This window comes from Megalobrama amblycephala, linkage group LG2 (genome assembly GCF_018812025.1).
Source record: "Megalobrama amblycephala isolate DHTTF-2021 linkage group LG2, ASM1881202v1, whole genome shotgun sequence".
NCBI classification, from domain to species: Eukaryota; Metazoa; Chordata; class Actinopteri; order Cypriniformes; family Xenocyprididae; genus Megalobrama; species Megalobrama amblycephala.
The window spans coordinates 6108449-6128481 of NC_063045.1; the positions used below are offsets into that span (position 1 = coordinate 6108449).

At 38.0% G+C, this 20033-nt stretch overlaps 3 protein-coding genes across 4 annotated transcripts in view; 1 reads left to right on the forward strand and 2 right to left on the reverse strand.

Annotated features, from left to right (window-relative positions):
• LOC125263285 overlaps positions 1–20033 on the reverse strand; it is a 1003076-nt gene that overhangs the window by 419133 nt on the left and 563910 nt on the right. The window lies entirely within an intron of this gene.
• LOC125263298 (SLAM family member 5-like) lies at positions 9415–10585 on the reverse strand (the record flags this gene model as incomplete). Its single annotated transcript, XM_048182311.1, has 3 exons — positions 9415–9736; positions 9817–10121; positions 10228–10585. Coding segments are annotated over 3 exons (804 nt in total), but the record flags the coding sequence as incomplete, so codon positions are not given.
• Positions 13133–18927, forward strand: LOC125263274. The gene is made up of 2 exons (XM_048182272.1): positions 13133–15358; positions 15558–18927. The coding sequence occupies exons 1-2, from the start codon at positions 13713–13715 to the stop codon at positions 18679–18681; spliced, it is 4770 nt and encodes a 1589-aa protein (XP_048038229.1). The 5' UTR covers positions 13133–13712; the 3' UTR covers positions 18682–18927.

A 20033-nucleotide genomic window follows, 5' to 3' on the forward strand; every position in this document is an offset into this window, starting at 1 on the left:
GTAGCCACTCCAGTCCAAGTCTTTTGCTTTTTGTCTACGGCTGAATCTCCAGTTGGCACTGATGGTTGTCATTTGGATCTTTCTGGATTACAATCCACCATCAAAATGATAAGTTTAATTATTTCAGCTGCTGTGAGAACAGGCTATAAATGTGCCGCTACCGATAGCGTCCTCACGTGATTAAACCGATTAGCCTGAACTCCTTCCTTTGTTTACGGACGTGACGTAATGACGCACAGAGGAACTGCTGCATGCTCAAATTTCCCACGGAAATCCGCCATGTCGCTCTTATTATAAAACATTATTTCAAGCTTACTGTTGTGAATTAATTAGATAATTAGATAGTTTTGAACACTGGCTGGTTATGTACTTGTTCAAAAGTTGATTTTGGATCATTTTTAACCCAAAAAAATTGCGGACTGCAGCTTTAAACTAGAAAATGTTTAGCAGGGTAACATTTATGCAATATCTTAAATTAAATTTTCCTTGACCTAATTTGTAATAATATATTTATTAGGTAACTGCCAGACCTTACTCCAATTAATAGTTACAATACACCTTGACCAATATAGGAAATTACATGTGGTTTACTTGCTACTTCTTTTTGAAATAGGGAATGTATAGCCTTATTATTTTTGCTTGTCGAAAAACAAACTTTACCACAGAAAGTATCAGCTGATGCAATAAAGATACATGTGTATGAAATACCTCTACATAAAGAGACAGCACCCGATGAAATAGCACCAATTACAGAGGTAAATTCTTTAGGGGATACATCATAAGACATTAAATACCCTTGATAATTCAACAACTGTCTAACCAAAAGGATGTTCTTGTCAAACCAAGTTTTCAAAATATACTCTTATGCTTATACAAAATATTACAATTATTCCAGATTTAATACTGCATGTGGTGAAATCCAAACAAACTTTGTTTTGGCCTGATTTTGTTTGAAATAATGTCACACCAATTCGTTTTTCAATTTTACAGGGCTTTAACAGTTCCACAGTTGTTTTTTGCAGATAGATTTAGTGAACAGAGTACCTCACCTGACTATCACTGTATAGTTTCCCAGTTCCTGTTTGAAAACACAAACTCTTATTTTGGTCAATTAGAAAACAAATACATACTGTAACATATTTCTAAAGATTCTTTTTGCACAATAAATCTCATATTTATATTTTGTATATTCAGCTGTGTGTTATACTTGCCATTTTGTCTTGCTGGTGTAGATTTCCCATGGCAAAAATTAATCACAGCAGAAGCTGCTAGACACAAACAGCAGAAGAACAACAGCATCAGCACTTATTCCTGCTGCAGCAGCTGAAGACAAACCTGAATCTGGAACAGATGAAGACAGACTGTCATTATTAATAGAAATCATCTGATAATAATTTTACCAATACTGTTGACTGATATTTACACCTTTCTATTTTCAGTAGAAATTTGCATGATATTGATTTGTAAATTGCGCCATCTGGTGTGTTTTTGAGCAACAACAGCTTAAACAGCATCATCACTGTGAGCTCAACACAAAACAATGTTCACAGATTGATATCATGCACTTTTCTTTTTATTAACAACAGACTTCAAAATTGTAAGTCTGTTTTGAAGATGATAAAGCTGATCTCAATTATATTTTAATGTTGAGTCAAAGCTCACTTTTTCGAAATTCAAATGAAATGAAAATTTACTAAATTAATATAGTGAATTGTTATCTAAACTGCTCAAAGGAAAATGTTCTTAATGACTAAATGATTCTCACCAGTGACAGAAACACTGAATCTCTTCACTCTGGTGATGCTGAAGCTGCTGCTGTTGATGATGATCTGTAGTTCATAAAGTCCAGAGTCTGTGTTTCTGGTGTTTGTGATGGTCAGAGATCCAGTCTGATGATCCAGCTTCAGTCTGTCTCTGAATCTCTCATCACACTGAACATCTGTACAGATCTTACTCTGATCTCCAGTGATTTCAGCGATGAGAATCTCATTAAAATACCACGTCATCACATCATTTGGGTTTCTTATTACACCAGGATCTAAAGTGACAGATTCTCCCACACGTCTCTTCACTTCAGCAGCAGAAACAGCTGAAACACAAACCAAGTTGAACCACAGCTGAAAGGATCTTGTTTTGAAGGAAAGACACCCCAGATAGCAACCAGTGATAGAAATAATGTTAATATGTCAATTAGTATGAAACTATTATTTTAATTAAAACAGAAATGACAGAAATAAAATCGGTCTGGTTAGTAATAAGTGAAGCTGGTAATTCTGTTTGTGGAGTTGTTGAACCAGCATCACATTGTAACACTGATTCAATGCCATTACCATTGATTTATGGATGAAATTTCAACATTTTTTCAACATTTATTGCGGGTGCAAACGTGATGTTGTTTCAGTGCAGTTAACGTTAAGACATTAACAATGATTTAATGTTATTTTGATGTGGTTTGCTATCTGGGACATAACATGAAAACTGCATATGAAAGAGATAAAACATGATCTCTTGTCTTTTCTTGTGTTGTAAATATATTTTAATCTTTTACACTTTGGATTTCCTGATTAACTAAAAAAAAAAAACCCTGAGTATGAAATAACAGATTCAGATGATTATAAAAGATGAACAGAGATGATATGATGAGAAACTGCTAATCATGTGTTCCAGAACAAATCCAACTGTCAAAACTGAAAACCAATGGAAAAATTAAACATTTTAAAGTTTAAATCTTACTGATTACAATTTATATTTAAATCTACAAATATCATTTTAACAGTAAATGTATTTTGAAAAAAAATATCTTTATGCATATGTGAATGAAAAAAAAAATTCTGAATGTCACTGCAAAAATACACATTAAAGGTCCTGTTCTTCGTGATCCCATGTTTCAAACTTTAGTTAGTGTGTAATGTTGTTGTTAGAGTATAAATAAAATCTGTAAAATTTTAAAGCTCAAAGTTCAATGCCAAGCGAGATATTTTATTTAACAGAAGTCGCCTACATCGAACGGCCAGTTTGGACTACATCCCTCTACTTCCTTCTTTAATGACGTCACTAAAACAGTTTTTTGACTAACCTCCGCCCACAGGAATACACAAAAAAGGGGGCGTGGTCTTGTTGCGCTCCCACGGAGAAGAGCAAGAGTTGCGTTTGTAGAGTGCGTTTGTCGCCATGTCGTCGAAACGCTGTTATTTTCATCCCGCAGTCCAATCACCTTTGTTTGGCCTTCCCAGGGACGCTGTACTTAGAGGTCAATGGTTACAATTTATGTTTAACTCGGTTCCCGAAAATTATAATCCACATGTAAAACTATGTTTACAATAACACTGAGCGCGTGCATCTCCACGTTATGGTAAGAGGCGTGACCTTTCCGGGCACGGTGCGCTCAGAGCTATCGAATCACAACACAGGAACCGCTGGCACAATCAGAACTCGTTACGTATTTCTGAAGGAGGGACTTCATAGAACAAGGAAGTCATCAGCCCGTTTTTATGACAGTGGAAACAGCGGTATACAGATAAGTAAATTATGTGAAAAATACTGTGTTTTTTTACACGCGAAACATGAACACATGTTATATTGCACACTATAAACACAATCAAAGCTTCAAAAAACCACAAAAAACAGGACCTTTAATGATGTGATTTAAATGTACATGACTTGGTTTTAAACAAAATGACTCACCATGAACAGAAACACTGAAGATCTTTTTACTGTCGCTGCTGCTGCTGATGATCGTCAGTGTATATTCTCCATCATCTGAGTTTGTGATGTTTGTGATGGTCAGAGATCCAGTCTGATGATCCAGCTTCAGTCTGTCTCTGAATCTCTCAGTATCTTCATTACACTGAACATCTGTACAGATTTTATCTCTATTGATTTGAGCAATGAGAGTGCCATTAAAATACCATCTAATTTTGCCTTGTTGTTTTGTTTGAACACCAGTGTGTAGAGTGACTGAATCTCCCTCCTTCACAAACACGTCTTCTGTATCAACACCAGACACACCTGAAGATGAAATGAAGAGTTCATTATGAGCTAAACAACATTATACAACAAAAAAGTGCTGTGAAAATGTTTTTCTACAGATCATAAAGATTGCGAGTTGAAAAAAATGTCTGGATTCATAATGTAACACATGCAAACAAACAGCAGAAGAACATCAGTTATTTCCAGCAGAGGAGCTCAATCCTGTTCCTGGAGATCGACCTGCAGAGTTCAGATCCAACCCTGATCAAACACTCCTGTCTGTAATTATCATGTGCTCCTGAAGATCTGAATTAGCTGCTTCAGTTGTGTTGGATCAGTGTTTGAGCTAAACAAGAAGTTAGATTTCCAGGAACAGAATTGGGCATGAGATCCAGCAGTGTTGTGACATTATGAAGGATAAACTCTGAACATCACAAAACAAACAACTGAAGTCACAACAAAACAACAGCAAAAAAAAAAAATCAAGGGCATCTCAATTCTCTAATGTGAGGAGCGAAGGAGTGAGGAAGCTTCCAGAGGAAGTCATGAATGAGGACACACTTGTGTATTCTGTGCAGAAGTCTTTCTCGTTGAGAATCCTAATGCACATATAATTCTCCTCCCCCTTCACATCTGTCACACATAATTTTAATTTATGCTTTGCCTTTGCAGTTTAAATGAACAGCATATCTTACGTATTTTAACAGGCATCTTGCTTTATTATTAATTATTATTAATTTCTTAAATAACCAAACAGATCCTTTGAGCGCAGCTGATGATGTGTGAAGTGACGCTTGAGTGATCAAGAATATTCCAATGTACAAATAAGATTTCCTTCAATCTCATTTTCTTAACTTGCATCCTTCCCTCACATCCTACAGGGTGGAGCTGAGACGCATTAAGGAAAAAAACAATGAGTGGTACCCAGCATGAACTGCAGCACAAAGCTTTTCATCATTGTGAATGATCACTGACTGACTGTGTGTGTGTCTGAATGATGGCTCCCTGAAATGAGCTTCAGCAGGATGGGATGTCTGCAAGCATAAATGTCTTATTGGGCAAGTAAAAACACACACTGCAAAATACAAACGATAAATACATTTCTTTCAAATATAAAGTGATTAGATAAGAGAGACTATAATATAAGATTCACATGTCTTACCATGACTGATTAAATACCTAAGCAATAAGGGAAAACTAAACAGAAGATTCGTTTTCCCCACTTTTCCTAAAAAAATCATTGCAGCAATGGATACACAATAGCGCTCTCCCTCTGCATCAGCGTCGATGGCCAAAGAGAAAGTAAATGTATGGACTGTGCTGCACTGTAGCGCGACGACGCAGTGACGCTTCGTCACGTTCTTTAGCCATTTGACGAATAAAACCATATTTATTTATTTATTTATTTTTATCTCTAACACATTTCACTTCCATTCATCGGCAATAATAAGGAATTATAAAAGAATTAGTTGATCGAAAGAGAGATAAGTAAAAGTAAAAGTAAATTAAAGAGAAGATTTATTTTCACCACTTTTTTTTCCTCAGACAAATATATAATTCATAAAAGTGTCGTTCTTCTGTTTCACGCGGTTGTTTCACTAGAAGAGTTTCTATCAGCATGCCCTGCCCTGCTACCAATGACCGAAGTTAAGATTGCAAAATATGTGAGAAAGCATTATGAATTAATCAAAACTAGTTTGCACGTAGTTTATAATTTAATAACGGTCTAATAAAAGTCGGCTACTGACTTGTTACAGTTGAAATGGTTATTAATACATGAGTGTGCACTAAGATGCACAGCAATATCCCCCAGTGTTAAATGAACACCCAAAGTGTACATATGACTCCATCTTGCCGGGTGTTAAAAAGTAACACTGAAGCGGTGTTAAAGTTAATGAGATAATTGATTGATGATTGAGTGAAGATTGACAATTAGTGGAGACACCCGATGTTAATAAGCAGAATCATTGAAGAAACAACAAGAGAAAAAGAGAGAGAGACACCAACTACAACTGACTTCCAGCCATTAAACATTATTACACTTATTATTAACCAGTTTGATTTGATTTCTGTCATACATCAACAAAAGTTCTTACTGAGAATTAACAGATGTTTAGATGTTAATGTTTTAATGAAAGTTTAGTTTGAAGTCACCATGATGGTGAAAAGCATTTCCTTTAGTTGGGCTCTTGACTCTCTTTATTAACATCAATTTATCTCTGGCTGCTCCAACTTTGTGTTTGTAGAGCGTATTTGCTATGGTAAGAGAAACTCTGATCTGAGCTGTGTTTCCCAAAAGTGCACACAGGCATCAAGAATCAGCATATGACCCTCAACAATGGTGACAATCAAACAAAGTGCTTCATGTTGCAGTGCATGATGGGAGCCACCAATCAAAACTCATCCATGGCTCCCATCATGCATTGCTGCATGAATAAATTATGCAGCTGAATTGTCCTGTAATTTTCGTAGATTGTTCATGTTTGCTTTTATTTCTCTGTTGTTTTGTTGTGACAGTAGCTTGTTTTGTGATGTTCAGAGTCGATCTGTTTGTCAGTATTTTGTATTTATTTATCGTCACCGTTCTTGAGAATCAGATGCTGATTCTTGATGTCTGTGTGTGTTTAAACACTGACGCTTCAGTTCATAATCTATTGTACTTAAAAAAAAAAAAAGAAAAAAAGTCATACTGTTGTTGGATCTCAAGCTGTAAATTCACAGGACTACAATCATTAATACTAAAGCTACACATCAAGCACACAGTCAGAGATTTAGACTCTAAACAACAAAAAAATCATCAAATTATATTGTGACTGTATCATATTTTCTCTGACCATAACAAATGTGCTTTACAAACACAAAGTTGGAGCAGCCAGAGAAAAATTAATAATAAAAGGTAAAGAGTCAAGAGCCCAACTAAAGCAAACGCTGACCTCTTTCATGGTGACTTGAAATGAAACATTCATAAAACATTAATTAACACCATTTTTCTCTCTTTCCTTCAATGATTCTGCTTATTATCATCAGGTGTCTCCACTAATTGTCAATCATCACTCAATCATCAATCAATTATCTCATTAACTTTAACACTGCTTCATTGTTACTTTTTAACACCCGGCAAGATGGAGTCATATGTACACTTTGGGTGTTCATTTAACACTGGGGATTTTGCTGTGTGGTGGTCATATTACAGTTCTGTTGTTTATTTAAATCCCTTTTTCCCACTGTGCCAATGGCTGTAAAATTAAGATGAAATAACCTAACTTTTTAAAAATGTTTTACAAAAACATATTTACTTTACAGATATTAACCAGGATAATTATTGTGAAACATTCTCTGTAAAATGTAAATCTCTTGCAGTCAGCTCTTTACATAAAAATGTCCAGTTATCTTAAAGGTCCCGTTCTTCGTGATCCCATGTTTCAAACTTTAGTTAGTGTGTAATGTTGTTGTTAGAGTATAAATAAAATCTGTAAAATTTTAAAGCTCAAAGTTCAATGCCAAGCGAGATATTTTATTTAACAGAAGTCGCCTACATTCGAACGGCCAGTTTGGACTACATCCCTCTACTTCCTTCTTTAATGATGTCACTAAAACAGTTTTTTGACTAACCTCCGCCCACAGGAATACACAACAGTTGCGTTTGAGTGTGTTTGTCGCCATGTCGTCGAAACGCTGTTATTTTCATCCCGCAGTCCAATCACCGGGTCTGATTCCGGCTCAAATTGATAGGGTAAAATTAAAGACATTTACAATAACACTGAGCGCGTGCATCTCCACGTTATGGTAAGAGGCGTGACCTTTCCGGGCAAGGAGCGCTAAGCTGCTGTCGAATCACAACACAGGAACCGCTGGCACAATCAGAACTCGTTACGTATTTCTGAAGGAGGGACTTCATAGAACAAGGAAGTCATCAGCCCGTTTTTATGACAGTGGAAACAGCGGTATACAGATAAGTAAATTATGTGAAAAATACTGTGTTTTTTTACACGCGAAACATGAACACATGTTATATTGCACACTATAAACACAAACAAAGCTTCAAAAAACCACGAAAAACGGGACCTTTAATGTTAGTAGAATGTTATTTAAAGGTTAGTTTGATGTTCCTGAAACATTCTTTCAATCATTCAAACACCCGCTGTGAACAAACACTGAAAGAAAGAGAAATAAGAACACAAACTACGACTTTCTTCAGCCACAGCCTTAGATGAACTGAAGATAAAAGACATTAAATCTCTGAAGATCTGATTAAACATCTCCACAAACAGCATTACCAGCTTCACTTATTACTAACCAGACTGCCTTTATTTCTGTCACACGTCTACAGAAGATCTTACTGAGAATTAACAGAGGTTTAGATGTTGATGTCTTAATGAATGTTTAGTTTGAGGTCACCATCATGGACTTGCTTCTTTTTCAGCAACTGCAGGTGTTTTCAGAAAACATTTCTGCATTGCTAAAACAGATTGACATGTCGGATTTTTGAATACTAAAGGCTGATTTATACTTCTGTGTCGAGTGTACGCCATAGCCACAGCGTAGGTTGTTTGTACCACACGTAGCCTGCAACAATGCCTTAATTCTATGCAGACCACAAGCGCTGTGATTGGTCTGCTAGAAGCCCTCCCTCGGGTCAAAAAAACTTGTGTGGAGCACACGGAGAAGAGCGAGCGCTTTCAACTTCCGTATGAATTAAAAAACGCTCTGTTTCAGGGGACACATACAGTCATACTGCAACAAAAGTCGTTACCTATTTGCCGCTTTAAGCTTCTCTGACAACGTACATGACAAGCTGCTTCTTCTTCTGCTTTTGCCTTGATCCTCAACATGACCCCAGACACTGCCTATTAGTGGTCTGCTGCACGTCGACGCGGAGAACTACGCAGAAATATAAATGAAAAACAGACACATAGCTTACGCGCAGAGGCTCCGGCGTAGGTCCGACGCAGAAGTATAAATCAGCCTTAAGTCCTCAACACTTGGGCCAAAGTTAGTGTGTCTGAATATAACAACCGCGGAAACAGAACTAGACAGATGCCTAGTTTTGTTATATCTAACCTCATGACCCTACAACAAGTTGAAGTATCAAGGACTCCAAATTTGCTTTTACCTAGTAACAGAGAATTATACATGTGAAGAACGAATCATATTGGAAAAAAATGGTGCAATTGAATCGTTACCAGTTAATATCAGTTATTTTGCTCTAGTAATACCTTCATACTTTCTCTTCTATCTTTAATTAAATCTCTTCCTTCTCTTCTCTCCTCTTTTCTCTATCTTTCCTAACTGCTTCAGCAGTGTGACTTCCTCTCACAGATCTTCTTTTGAGTCTTGGTACTTATAAATAGCGAGTGAGCTTGTTATCTGAGTCTCTGGACTGAGCTCCTCCTTCACGAACGCAATCCATACGTTTACCATTATTAATCTAGAGTGGATGAACAGGTGAACCTGTGAAATGTAACAAAAGATGGCGAGACTCTTGAATTTCAGAGTGGGAAAGTTTTATTGAAAAACATGCCAATAAATAAACATTGACACCAGTAGATTAATATATAAAGCCATTAAAATAAATCAAGATTATTAAATCATTGAAATAGTTGAGAATGAGAAATGACATCATCATTTACTGTCCCAGTGGGTGAATATGTGCTTGATTTTGTTCAGCTCTTCTGGATCTAATATCATAAACCAGAAGAATGACAGTAGCCACGCCCACCAGTGCAGAGAGGACCAATCGGATCACAGCTTCAGTAGAACCACAAGACTGGACAGAGTCTGAGGAATAAAAACATCAAACTGAGATCAGATCAGTCAATAAACACTAATATCAGCACTGACATCAACTATCAGCTCTGTTGTACCTGCACATGTGTGACAGAAGTGAGTGATATCCAGATGTTGAGTCTGGTTGCTGATGGGATTGTTCAGCACACAACTGTAGGTGTTTTTATCCTGATATTCCACCTCCAGAGGTAGAGAGAGACTGATGCTGAGATCAGACACACTGATGCTGGACAATAAACTGTTTCCTTTGTACCAGGAGAGAGTCACATGACTCACATTCACAACTGAACACACCAATGAACAATTTGATGATGATGAAGAACAGTTGGAAGAGTTACTGCTGATGACAGGAACAGGCAGACGAGCTGAAAAACATCAGAGAATAAACAGAAATAGGAACATGTTTAAACATTTGGTAGTGTAGAAGTTCATTTAATAAGAATAATTGAAGGAAAGGACAAATTATCTCACCATACACAGAAACACTGAATGTTTTTGTTGTCAGTTTCGCTCCATTTAACTCTAGTTGATAAACTCCAGCATGTTCAGTTGTGATGTTTGTGATGGTCAGAGATCCAGTTTGATTGTCCAGCTTCAGTCTGTCTCTGAATCTCTCATCAGTACCATCAGATGTGGAGAAGATTTGGTTCTCAATGCTGATTTTAGCGATGAGAGAGTTTTCAGCTCCAAATTTCCACAGTATGTCGTCGTCTTCACGTATTTTAGTAACACTGGTGTGTAAAGTGACAGAATCTCCCTCCATCACTGACACTGATTGTATTTCAGTTGTTTCAGCATCAAGCTCACCTAAAGAACAATGAAGAGATTTTCAGATTAATGATGTTAGTTTAGAAAGTCTGAGATCAGTTTGTAACCTTTAGCAGCAGCAAAGACACCAAACAAAATGAAGTCACATATATGAACAGGCAGATCTGAGTGAAACAATAATTTGATCTTTAATGTGTTTTAAAATTATTTGCTGTAGAACAAAATAAAAATTAATATGATAAATTATTTACAGCTTGAAAGTAAGTTTAATTAAATGTATTATTGCTGAATTCTGCAGAATAATTAAAACGAAAGGAGAATTTGCATTTGTAATCACTGAAATGAAGATTTCTAAAACATCAAGAGAGATTTGATCAGAGTGGGTGAAAATAATCTAAATTAAACTGCAGCAGGATCTTATTCTGAAATGTGAATAAATGACACAAATAACTCACCAATCACACGCCAGCAGCACAAACAGAACAAAACAAACACACAAAACATTTTTCTGCTCTAATAAGACTGTCAATGAGAGCACAACTGATCTAAAGAAACACAAGAGAAGTAATATGAATCCTCCCCCGACAGAGTCTGACCCTCCTGATGCACACACACACACACACACACACACACACACACACACATACATACATACATATATAAACACATTATATATATAAAAACTACATTTCATGATAAAATAGAAATGTAACATCAATCAGTGCTTTATATTTATTCCATTCATGTATGGGAAAATTAGAAAAAGTATTAAAATTAAGTTAAAGTTAAAACCATTTCTGATCTCACAGATTTACAGAAGTTCATCCTCTGAGACAAACTGAAACCTGCAGCAAAAAGTGAATGTGTGTTTATGTTAGTTTGTAGGTGAAGAGTTTCTTCCTGTCCTGCTACTATAAACAGCTTTGAACTTTTTAATCTACAAAATGTTTAGTATGAAATTACAGTATATTCCAGGTTAATAATTGCATTACTTTAACAGTAATTCCACAGTAAGGGCTTTCCTTGTATCTAACTGCACTCTTAGAAATTTCAAGTAAAAATCTACAATTTCATACTGTATTTATACAGTGAATATGTACTATGAAGGTACCCAGCATTCAGAGCAGCATGACTAGATTATGCTGTGAAGTTTTTGTTTTGTTTTTTTTACTTGAAATATTGGTGTTATGGACAGGTGGGACAGAGACACAGAGGTGAACATATGGTTGGAACGCAGGAGAGGGGGGGGGGGGGGGGGGGGGATTTTATTGTCATAGCACACATGGATCTACTTCTTAATCTTTATAACAGGACATTTTCTATGCTATAATTTCTATAATAAAATACATATCATATATGTGATATTTTATTAAATAATTAGCATCAAACAAACAATATTAAGATTAAAAATTATTGCACAACCACCCAATAGGTGGTGATGTGCACCAAGTAGGTTATGTAAATCGCCATTAAACAAAAGAAGAAGAATGAAGTAGAATGGCGCGCTTTTTCTTAGCGTCTGTTTCCATGGTGAATCATCGATTCGTCGCTCTGTTGAGAATGTCTTGTGTGTTAACCGGGAACATACTCTGGGTTGTCTGAACTTACTCCCGGACACATTTTTGGAACCAGCATACCTCGAGTAAGCAAGGTTTGGGTTAATCAACCAAGAGTTCAGGGTATATGTGACAGTAAGTTAACCCTGCTTTCTGGAATACACCCCCGGACTATAAATTCCCCCGGGATTCCTCTAGAGGGCGCGCTCTGCCTCTTTGTTTCGATTGCTCATGGTTGTTTGATTCTGTGTGTTAGCTCTGGTGAAAATGTTGGTACATATCAGGCCCGGTTCTAGGATTGCGTGACTCGGGGGCATTTTGAAAAATTGGTGGGGCAGCATAATATGATATATAGGCTAGTGACAATGCCCCCAAATTTTTGCGATACCCCTACCGGAGGTAGAACTAAACCCAACAATGTTTTTCCTCATCTCTAAGGTGTCCCATATGTGAAATGGATTCTTGGCTAAAAATATTTTACTGCTAAGATTGTTAAATTAACAGATATTGTTATACACCCCAAAACCAAAAAAGGACTAAAATATAGCCTGTCCGTATGGGAGTTAAGGCATATAAACTAGTGCAGATCAATCACACAAGCTCTGAGAGCTTTGAAACTTGACATGTTTGTAGTCAGGAAGTTGATTTAACTACTAGAAAAGACTGGATGTGAATATCTTGATGTATGGAATAAATAGAGACATATAAACACATACCTAAAATAAGCGGACATGCACAAATTGAATATTTATGCAGAATGTTTTCATTTACTTTGTGGTTGCTTAGCCAAGGATTATCATAGAAACACATATGATGGCTTTTTGGAAAGGTGGGGTTGTGCTGAATCCAGCAATACCAAATACGAAAATATAGCATGACAAATCAGGGTGTTGTGTCACTCATTGTTTGAGGTGTCTAAAATGAATGAAAATGGAACACATAATTTGACATAATTTAGTCCAAAGCCCATTATCAGTGGTGAGAAGAATGTTAAGAAATTCATTGTTACTGCAAAGTAAGTTACATTAGGAAAGTGCTGATCTATATTTATGATACATTTAATAATGATACACAGTATACTATACAATTCATATGAAACACAGATCCAATTGAATCAGGTTATCATCGGAATGGAACATCTTTATTAAAAAATGTATATCCACTTGAGTTTTGTTTTGGTCAAGTCATAACTGAATAATGGAAAATAATATTGTTTGCTTTTATCAGTCCAGACCAGCAGTGGGCAGTAGAGCCTACACTACTTCACCCGATTGGTGTGATCTTTGAGTAAATAAGAACAAGATATTAAATATATTTAATTTGAGTTTTTGATTGGTCTAGTGAGTTGACTACTGTTAGGCTAATAGTTGGATCCAGCTGTAGCTAGCTACTTGATTGTCTTTATTGATATCTTCATAATCAGACAGGTAAATCATTACAAATATTATGTCAAATGAAAAGGCTGACCTAGTCTAATACAAGTAGCTAAATAGCTAGTTGTAGAAACTGATTAGCCTAGCTAAAATTACTTAGCCCTCTGACTAATGTTGTGTGTGTAATTCAACTTGATTTGCATTTCAGTGAAAATTCTGAAATTTATATAATTTTTCCTTTTCACTAGTCTCTTGAATTATGGAGAATGTCTTACAGACATTGGATCCAAAGGTTTGTATAATTTGTGGGAAAGATTTTGAAAAGGGCAAGAAAAAAGATCCCTATGTCCAAAACCCCACAGTAGAAGGCCTCCAACGCATACTTACACTTGCTCAGCAGAGAGATGATGATGTCCATAAAACGCTGGCTCCATATACAGATGACATACTTTCTTCCAAAATCAAAGTTTCATATCATGTATCATGTAGAGCGAACTACTGCAGTAAGACAAAAATCAGTGAGCAGCAGCAAGTTGCAATTGTTGAGAGTGAGAGCACATCTGCACCAAGAAGGCTGAGTAGGGCTGATACAACATCATTTAAAATACGGAGAGATTGTTTCATTTGTGGGAAGGCCAGCTCTAGACCAGAACCTCTGATAGCCATTTCGACTGGTACAGGTGCAAGTACCAGAGACAAGGTCCTTCGGGCAGCTTCTGAAAGGCTTGATGAAGATGTACATCTTCGAATTCTTTCATGCCCAGATCTCTTTGCATATGATGCCAAATACCATAAAATGTGCCTTGCACACTACATCTCTGAAAGAAATATAGCAGCTGCCAGACGAAGAAAAGAATCAGAAAAGCAGACCAATGTCTATGACAAAGCCTTTATTAAGCTCACTGAAGACATTGATAAAACAGTATTGTCCAAATATATGAAAGTGAGGACTCTCAACTCTTTGACTGATAGCTATGATAACATACTAAAGACCATTGCTGTGGAAGAAGGTGTGTCCACAGTTCAACACAACAAATATAGATCCTGGAAACTAAAGGAAAAGCTGATACAGCATTACAAAGACAGGCTTGTATTCGTTCCACGTCCAGGACAGTCAGATCTGATCTGCTCAGATAGTATGACCATAGGTTGTGCACTGAGGGAAGCTGCTAAACTCACAGAAATAACAGTAGACTGTGAGACAACACTTTCACAGACAAGTCAGAGTCTTTCCGAAATCCAAATATTACACAGGGCTGCAGACATATTGAGGAAAAGCATGGAGCAGGTAGAACATGACAGTCAATCATATGTCAGCAGTGACCGTCTATCACGTCTCCATTGCAGCAAGTATGTACCCAACATCCTGTATGACTTTGTCAACTGGTGTGTTGATTCACATGCCCACAGAGATTACCAAACATGTGATGATGACCCAGCTTCAAAGGACAATCTGTGTGTTATCGCAATCTGCCATGATCTTATTGGACAGAGCTGTCACATCCATACGCCAATCACACTGGGACTTTCCATTTTGATACATCATGAGTTTGGTAGTAAGACACTCATCAATGAGCTCAGTGCAATGGGGCACTGCGTTTCCTATACAGAGGTTAGGCACTTCCTCACATCTGTGGCAGCAGACCAGATATCAAGGACAGAGAGTGGTGTCTACATCCCAACTGGCCTCACTGGAGTCGCTGAACATGGAATTGTTGATGCAGCCATCGACAACTTTGACCAAAATGAAGACACCCTGGATGGGAAGCGTACAACTCATGCTATGGCGTCTGTTGTGTTCCGAAGAGGCCAAGTCTCCACAGCAGATAAATGCCTAGCACGGGTACCACAGAGGTCCCTCACCACCTTAAACACGTTTGATATGAATGGAGATAAACTTTACAGGTACATTTTGTCCATTCTTTTTTCTCTGAAATCTATTTTTATGTTGTTTTTGTTTTCATGTTATGGTATTCGCTTAGTCACATGAACTGCTAAAGATTAACACAAATTAATGTTCAATTTGAATGTATGTTGTGAGGTTTTAAAAGTAATTTGATATTCAATGCATATGATCATAAGCTTATCCTCTCTGTGATTACAGATACATCAAATCTACAAAGCGACCCGAACCACCTGAACTTGCCCAACCTGAGTTATTGCACACAAACACAACAATCTCTAAAGCAGCTGAAGACAGAGATCTGGTATGGAAGCTGACCCGAAATGTAACTAAGAATCAGCAGCATGTCCCTGCTTGGTCTGCATTTAATGCCTTCATGTCAGACACTGCTTGTTCAGTAGCCAGTGTACTCTACCTGCCCTTCATAAGAGAATCACCCTCAGAATTGTCCACCATCTACACATCTATGATACGACTTGTACAGCTTGCTGCAGAACTGGGACAGCACCATATTCTTGTGACAGCAGACCTTGCAATTTATAGTAAAGCACAACAGATCTTGTGGAGCAAACCATCGCCCTTACAAGGAAAGATCACAATGAGACTGGGAGGTATGCATATCACGATGGCTTACCTAGCAAGCATTGGAAAGCTCTATGGCGATGGTGGACTCTTTGACATACTAACTGAGTCAGATGTGTATGCAGAGGGAACAGCTCGAGAGTTGCTTCAAGGGAAACAGCTGGCAAGAGGAGTAAGAAGCATAAAGCTAGCCTCTGAGGCTCTGTTCAGGCTCTTCTGGCAAGCCATGCAATCATGGCTTGAAAAACAAGGCCAATGTGCAATGACTGAAGCACAAGAGCAAATCCTACGAGATGTACAGCATGCATTTCATGGTAATGACAAGGCCACCGCTCAACAGCTCATCAGTGAGGTGGAAACTGAACTTCCTGAGATCCAGAAGAGAATCCAGATGTTCATAAATGAGGGAGTTAAGCAATCTGCAACCTTTGGATACTGGTTAATGTTCCTCAATGGTGCTGATCTATTGCTAAGGATTCTTCGTTCAGAGCGTGAAGCTGACTTTCAACTTCACCTGAATTGCATGTGTGAAGTGATGCCTTGGTTCAGAGCTGCTGGCAGGACCAATTATGGCAAGTACATGCCAGTCTATGTTGCAGAAATGAAAGCACTTGAACATGAACAACCAGAAGCATACAAATTCATGCAGCAAGGTGGGTTTGTTGTTCGCCGGTCTGAGCATCAAAGTTTCAACTGTGTGGCTACTGATCAGGCACTGGAGCAAACCATTAATCGAGAAGGCAAGAGTCAGGGTGGGGTTGTTGGCTTCACATTACGAAAAGGAGCTCTCACAAGATGGTTGATGACAAGACATGTGACCACAGCATATGTGGATGCCATGAAAGAGCTTTGTGACACTGATGATCAGAGCTCGAAAGCACACAAGGAGCATGGAGCATCCAGAATGGACAGAGATGAAAGAGACATACAGAAGATAATGGAAGCTGTGGAGCAGAGGCAGAATCCCTTTGATCTTGATAGCATTCCCGAGGAACTGATCAACATTGCAAGTGGTCAGGTTGCATCTGAGAAAGTTGCAAAAGAGCTCTCAAGCTTCCTCCAAGATGGTGCGAAGCAGAATGCTATCTTTATTGAACAACGTCTGGCAAAATCAAAAAGAACAAAGAGCTTCTGGGAGCCAGAGAAAAGAAACCAGTGTGCAACCTTCAAGGACATGAAAACATCAGTTGGAGTCAGCATATCTAGAAAGGTTCACATGGACTCAGACGTGCTCTTTCGAAGATTACTGGCTGTCTCCAAGCAAAGAGAGGTGTCCATGGAGACTGTGATGTCTCACGAACTCGCAGCGGTCCCACCCTCTTTGTTTTATGATGATGGAAGCATGAGGAAAACAACAAAAGCTGACCTGGCCAAAAAACTTGAGGCTGTTGTTGAAGAGACACAGCAGCTGCCAAATGTTAAAGAACCATCAGCATATATCATTGATGGCATGGCTCTTCTACAGAGTCTCAGTGATTCAGCCTTTCAAACGTTCAATGACCTAGGTGAGTGTGTCTGGAAAAAGATCACAACTTTAATGGGAAAGGAAGGTAACAGCTGTGTTGTTATAGTGTTTGATAGATATGACCACCAACACTCAGTCAAAGATCTTGAAAGACAAAGAAGAGGCACCATTCACACCAGCAGACAAACACATATCATCACAGGACAAACAAGGGTTCCAAACTACAGAAAATACCTCAGGATCAGCGGAAACAAGGCTGCTCTATGTAGCTTTGTCAGCACCTACATCACCAGTACTGGGCCAACAAGAATTTCTTCAGGGAACACGGTCATCTTGGCAGGTGGCTTTGAAAATGGTCAGGAGGTTAAAAGGGTTAGCAAGTCAGGCATTGAATGCTTGAAAGATCTTTACAGTGACCAGGAGGAGGCTGACACAAGGCTGGTGTTACATGCAATACACCTTGCACAGTCACATTCTCGTCTAATTGTCAAATGTGATGATACAGATGTACTAGTTTTGCTTCTGTACTATTCAAGCAAAGGGATGTTTGGATCCTCAGCAGTGTTTATGCACTCTGGACATGGCCTTAAGGAAAGATTCATTCCTATCTGTTCGATCGCTCAGAAGCTTGGATCAGTGCTTTGTGAGTGTTTACCTGCATGCCACGCCCTCACGGGTTGTGACACCACAAGCAGTTTGTACAGAATTGGGAAGGCCACTGCCCTCACAAGACTGAAGACCCATCTTTGTGAGTTACAGGAAATGACCAAATTTGGACTCTCTGGTAGTCTGGAAGAGGCTTTGCCTGTGGCAAGAAGGTATGCCCTCCTCCTGTATGGCCAAAAGAAAAAGGTGGATGGGTATCCTTGCACCAACCTGGATGAGCTGAGGTACACACTAGCATCTACCACAGATTTGTCAGCAGCAAATCTACCCCCAACAGAAGATGCCTTCCAGCAACATGTGCTGAGAGCCTTGTACCAAACAGCAGTGTGGCGTCACAGCCACCTGGCCAAACCTCTTCTCTGGAACCCAGTTGGCAGAGGATGGAGGCTCAGAGAAGATGGGTGCATTGAACCTGTGATGTTCCAGAAGGCACCAGCACCTAAAGAAGTTAGAGACATCACCCACCTCTACTGTAAAGACGGAAACTGCAACGATGCCATCAAATGCCAGTGTCTTTCAGTGGGCTTGACCTGCACAGAGTTTTGCTCTTGCCCTTTCCCAGACTGTCCAAATATGACCCACTTTGTCACTGATGACAATGTGGATGAGTGACAGTGGTGTGTTGCAGTTGTAACATCATGGGGGGCTAACCAAAAGCAGTTAATGTTCCAAATGGTTGCTGCTAGAAAAAAAAAAAAAAAAAAAAAAAAAAACAGCCTGAGAAGACAGGGCTCATTCCCCCACAGAGTGTTTGTTTAGTTAGATTGCCATTTGTTTGATTTAAGACAGTAATTTAATTTGTATCATGTGAAATTAAGTTATAGTTTTATTAAAAGGCTCATTAAGGTCAAACTGCAATCCTGACTCCTGGTCTCCTGTTTGTGCTATGGTAAGGTACAAGGTGCCATATGAAATATTTCATTATTAGATGTATCTTATATTTGAATTTCTTAACATTCTTCTCACCACTGATAATGGGCTTTGGACTAAATTATGTCAGTGTTCCATTTTCATTCATTTTAGACACCTCATACAATGAGTGACACAACACCCTGATTTGTCATGCTATATTTACATATTTGGTATTGCTGGATTCAGCACAACCCCACCTTTCCAAAAAGCCATCATATGCGTTTCTATGATAATCCTTGGCTAAGCAACCACAAAGTAAATGAAAACATTCTGCATAGATATTCAATTTGTGCATGTCCGCTTATTTTAGGTATGTGTTTATATGTCTCTATTTATTCCATACATCAAGATATTCACATCCAGTCTTTTCTAGTAGTTAAATCAACTTCCTGACTACAAACATGTCAAGTTTCAAAGCTCTCAGAGCTTGTGTGATTGATCTGCACTAGTTTATATGCCTTAACTCCCATACGGACAGGCTGTATTTTAGTCCTTTTTTGGTTTTGGGGTGCATAACAATATCTGTTAATTTAACAATCTTAGCAGTAAAATATTTTTAGCCAAGAATCCATTTCACATATGGGACACCTTAGAGATGAGGAAAAACATTGTTGGGTTTAGTTCTACCTCCGGTAGGGGTATCTCAAAAACTAAAGCACTTTTTGACCATTTGTCACTAGCCTAATATGAATCATAGGTTTATGATCTCCCTAATCCCCTCGCCCCCCGCACCCCCTTTTAACTACTAAACAGTTTCCTCCGTTTTTCAGGTTTTTTCAGATTTAATATTGATCACAAAAGTACTTTCTGTGATTTTTTTTTTTTTTTTTTTTTTTTTTGTGATTCTGTGAGACTTTTGGTCTAACATATACGAATGGCTTAAAATTACAATTCATTTTCTAAAAATGACATAACTTTTGGCATAATAATGGAAGATGTACACATTCAATTTCTACTGAACAATATTTTCATTTTGGGAAAATGTTATATTCATGTTATATTAATTTACTGTAAGTTACTTAAAACAAAGCCATTGTTTTCTGTTTTTCAGA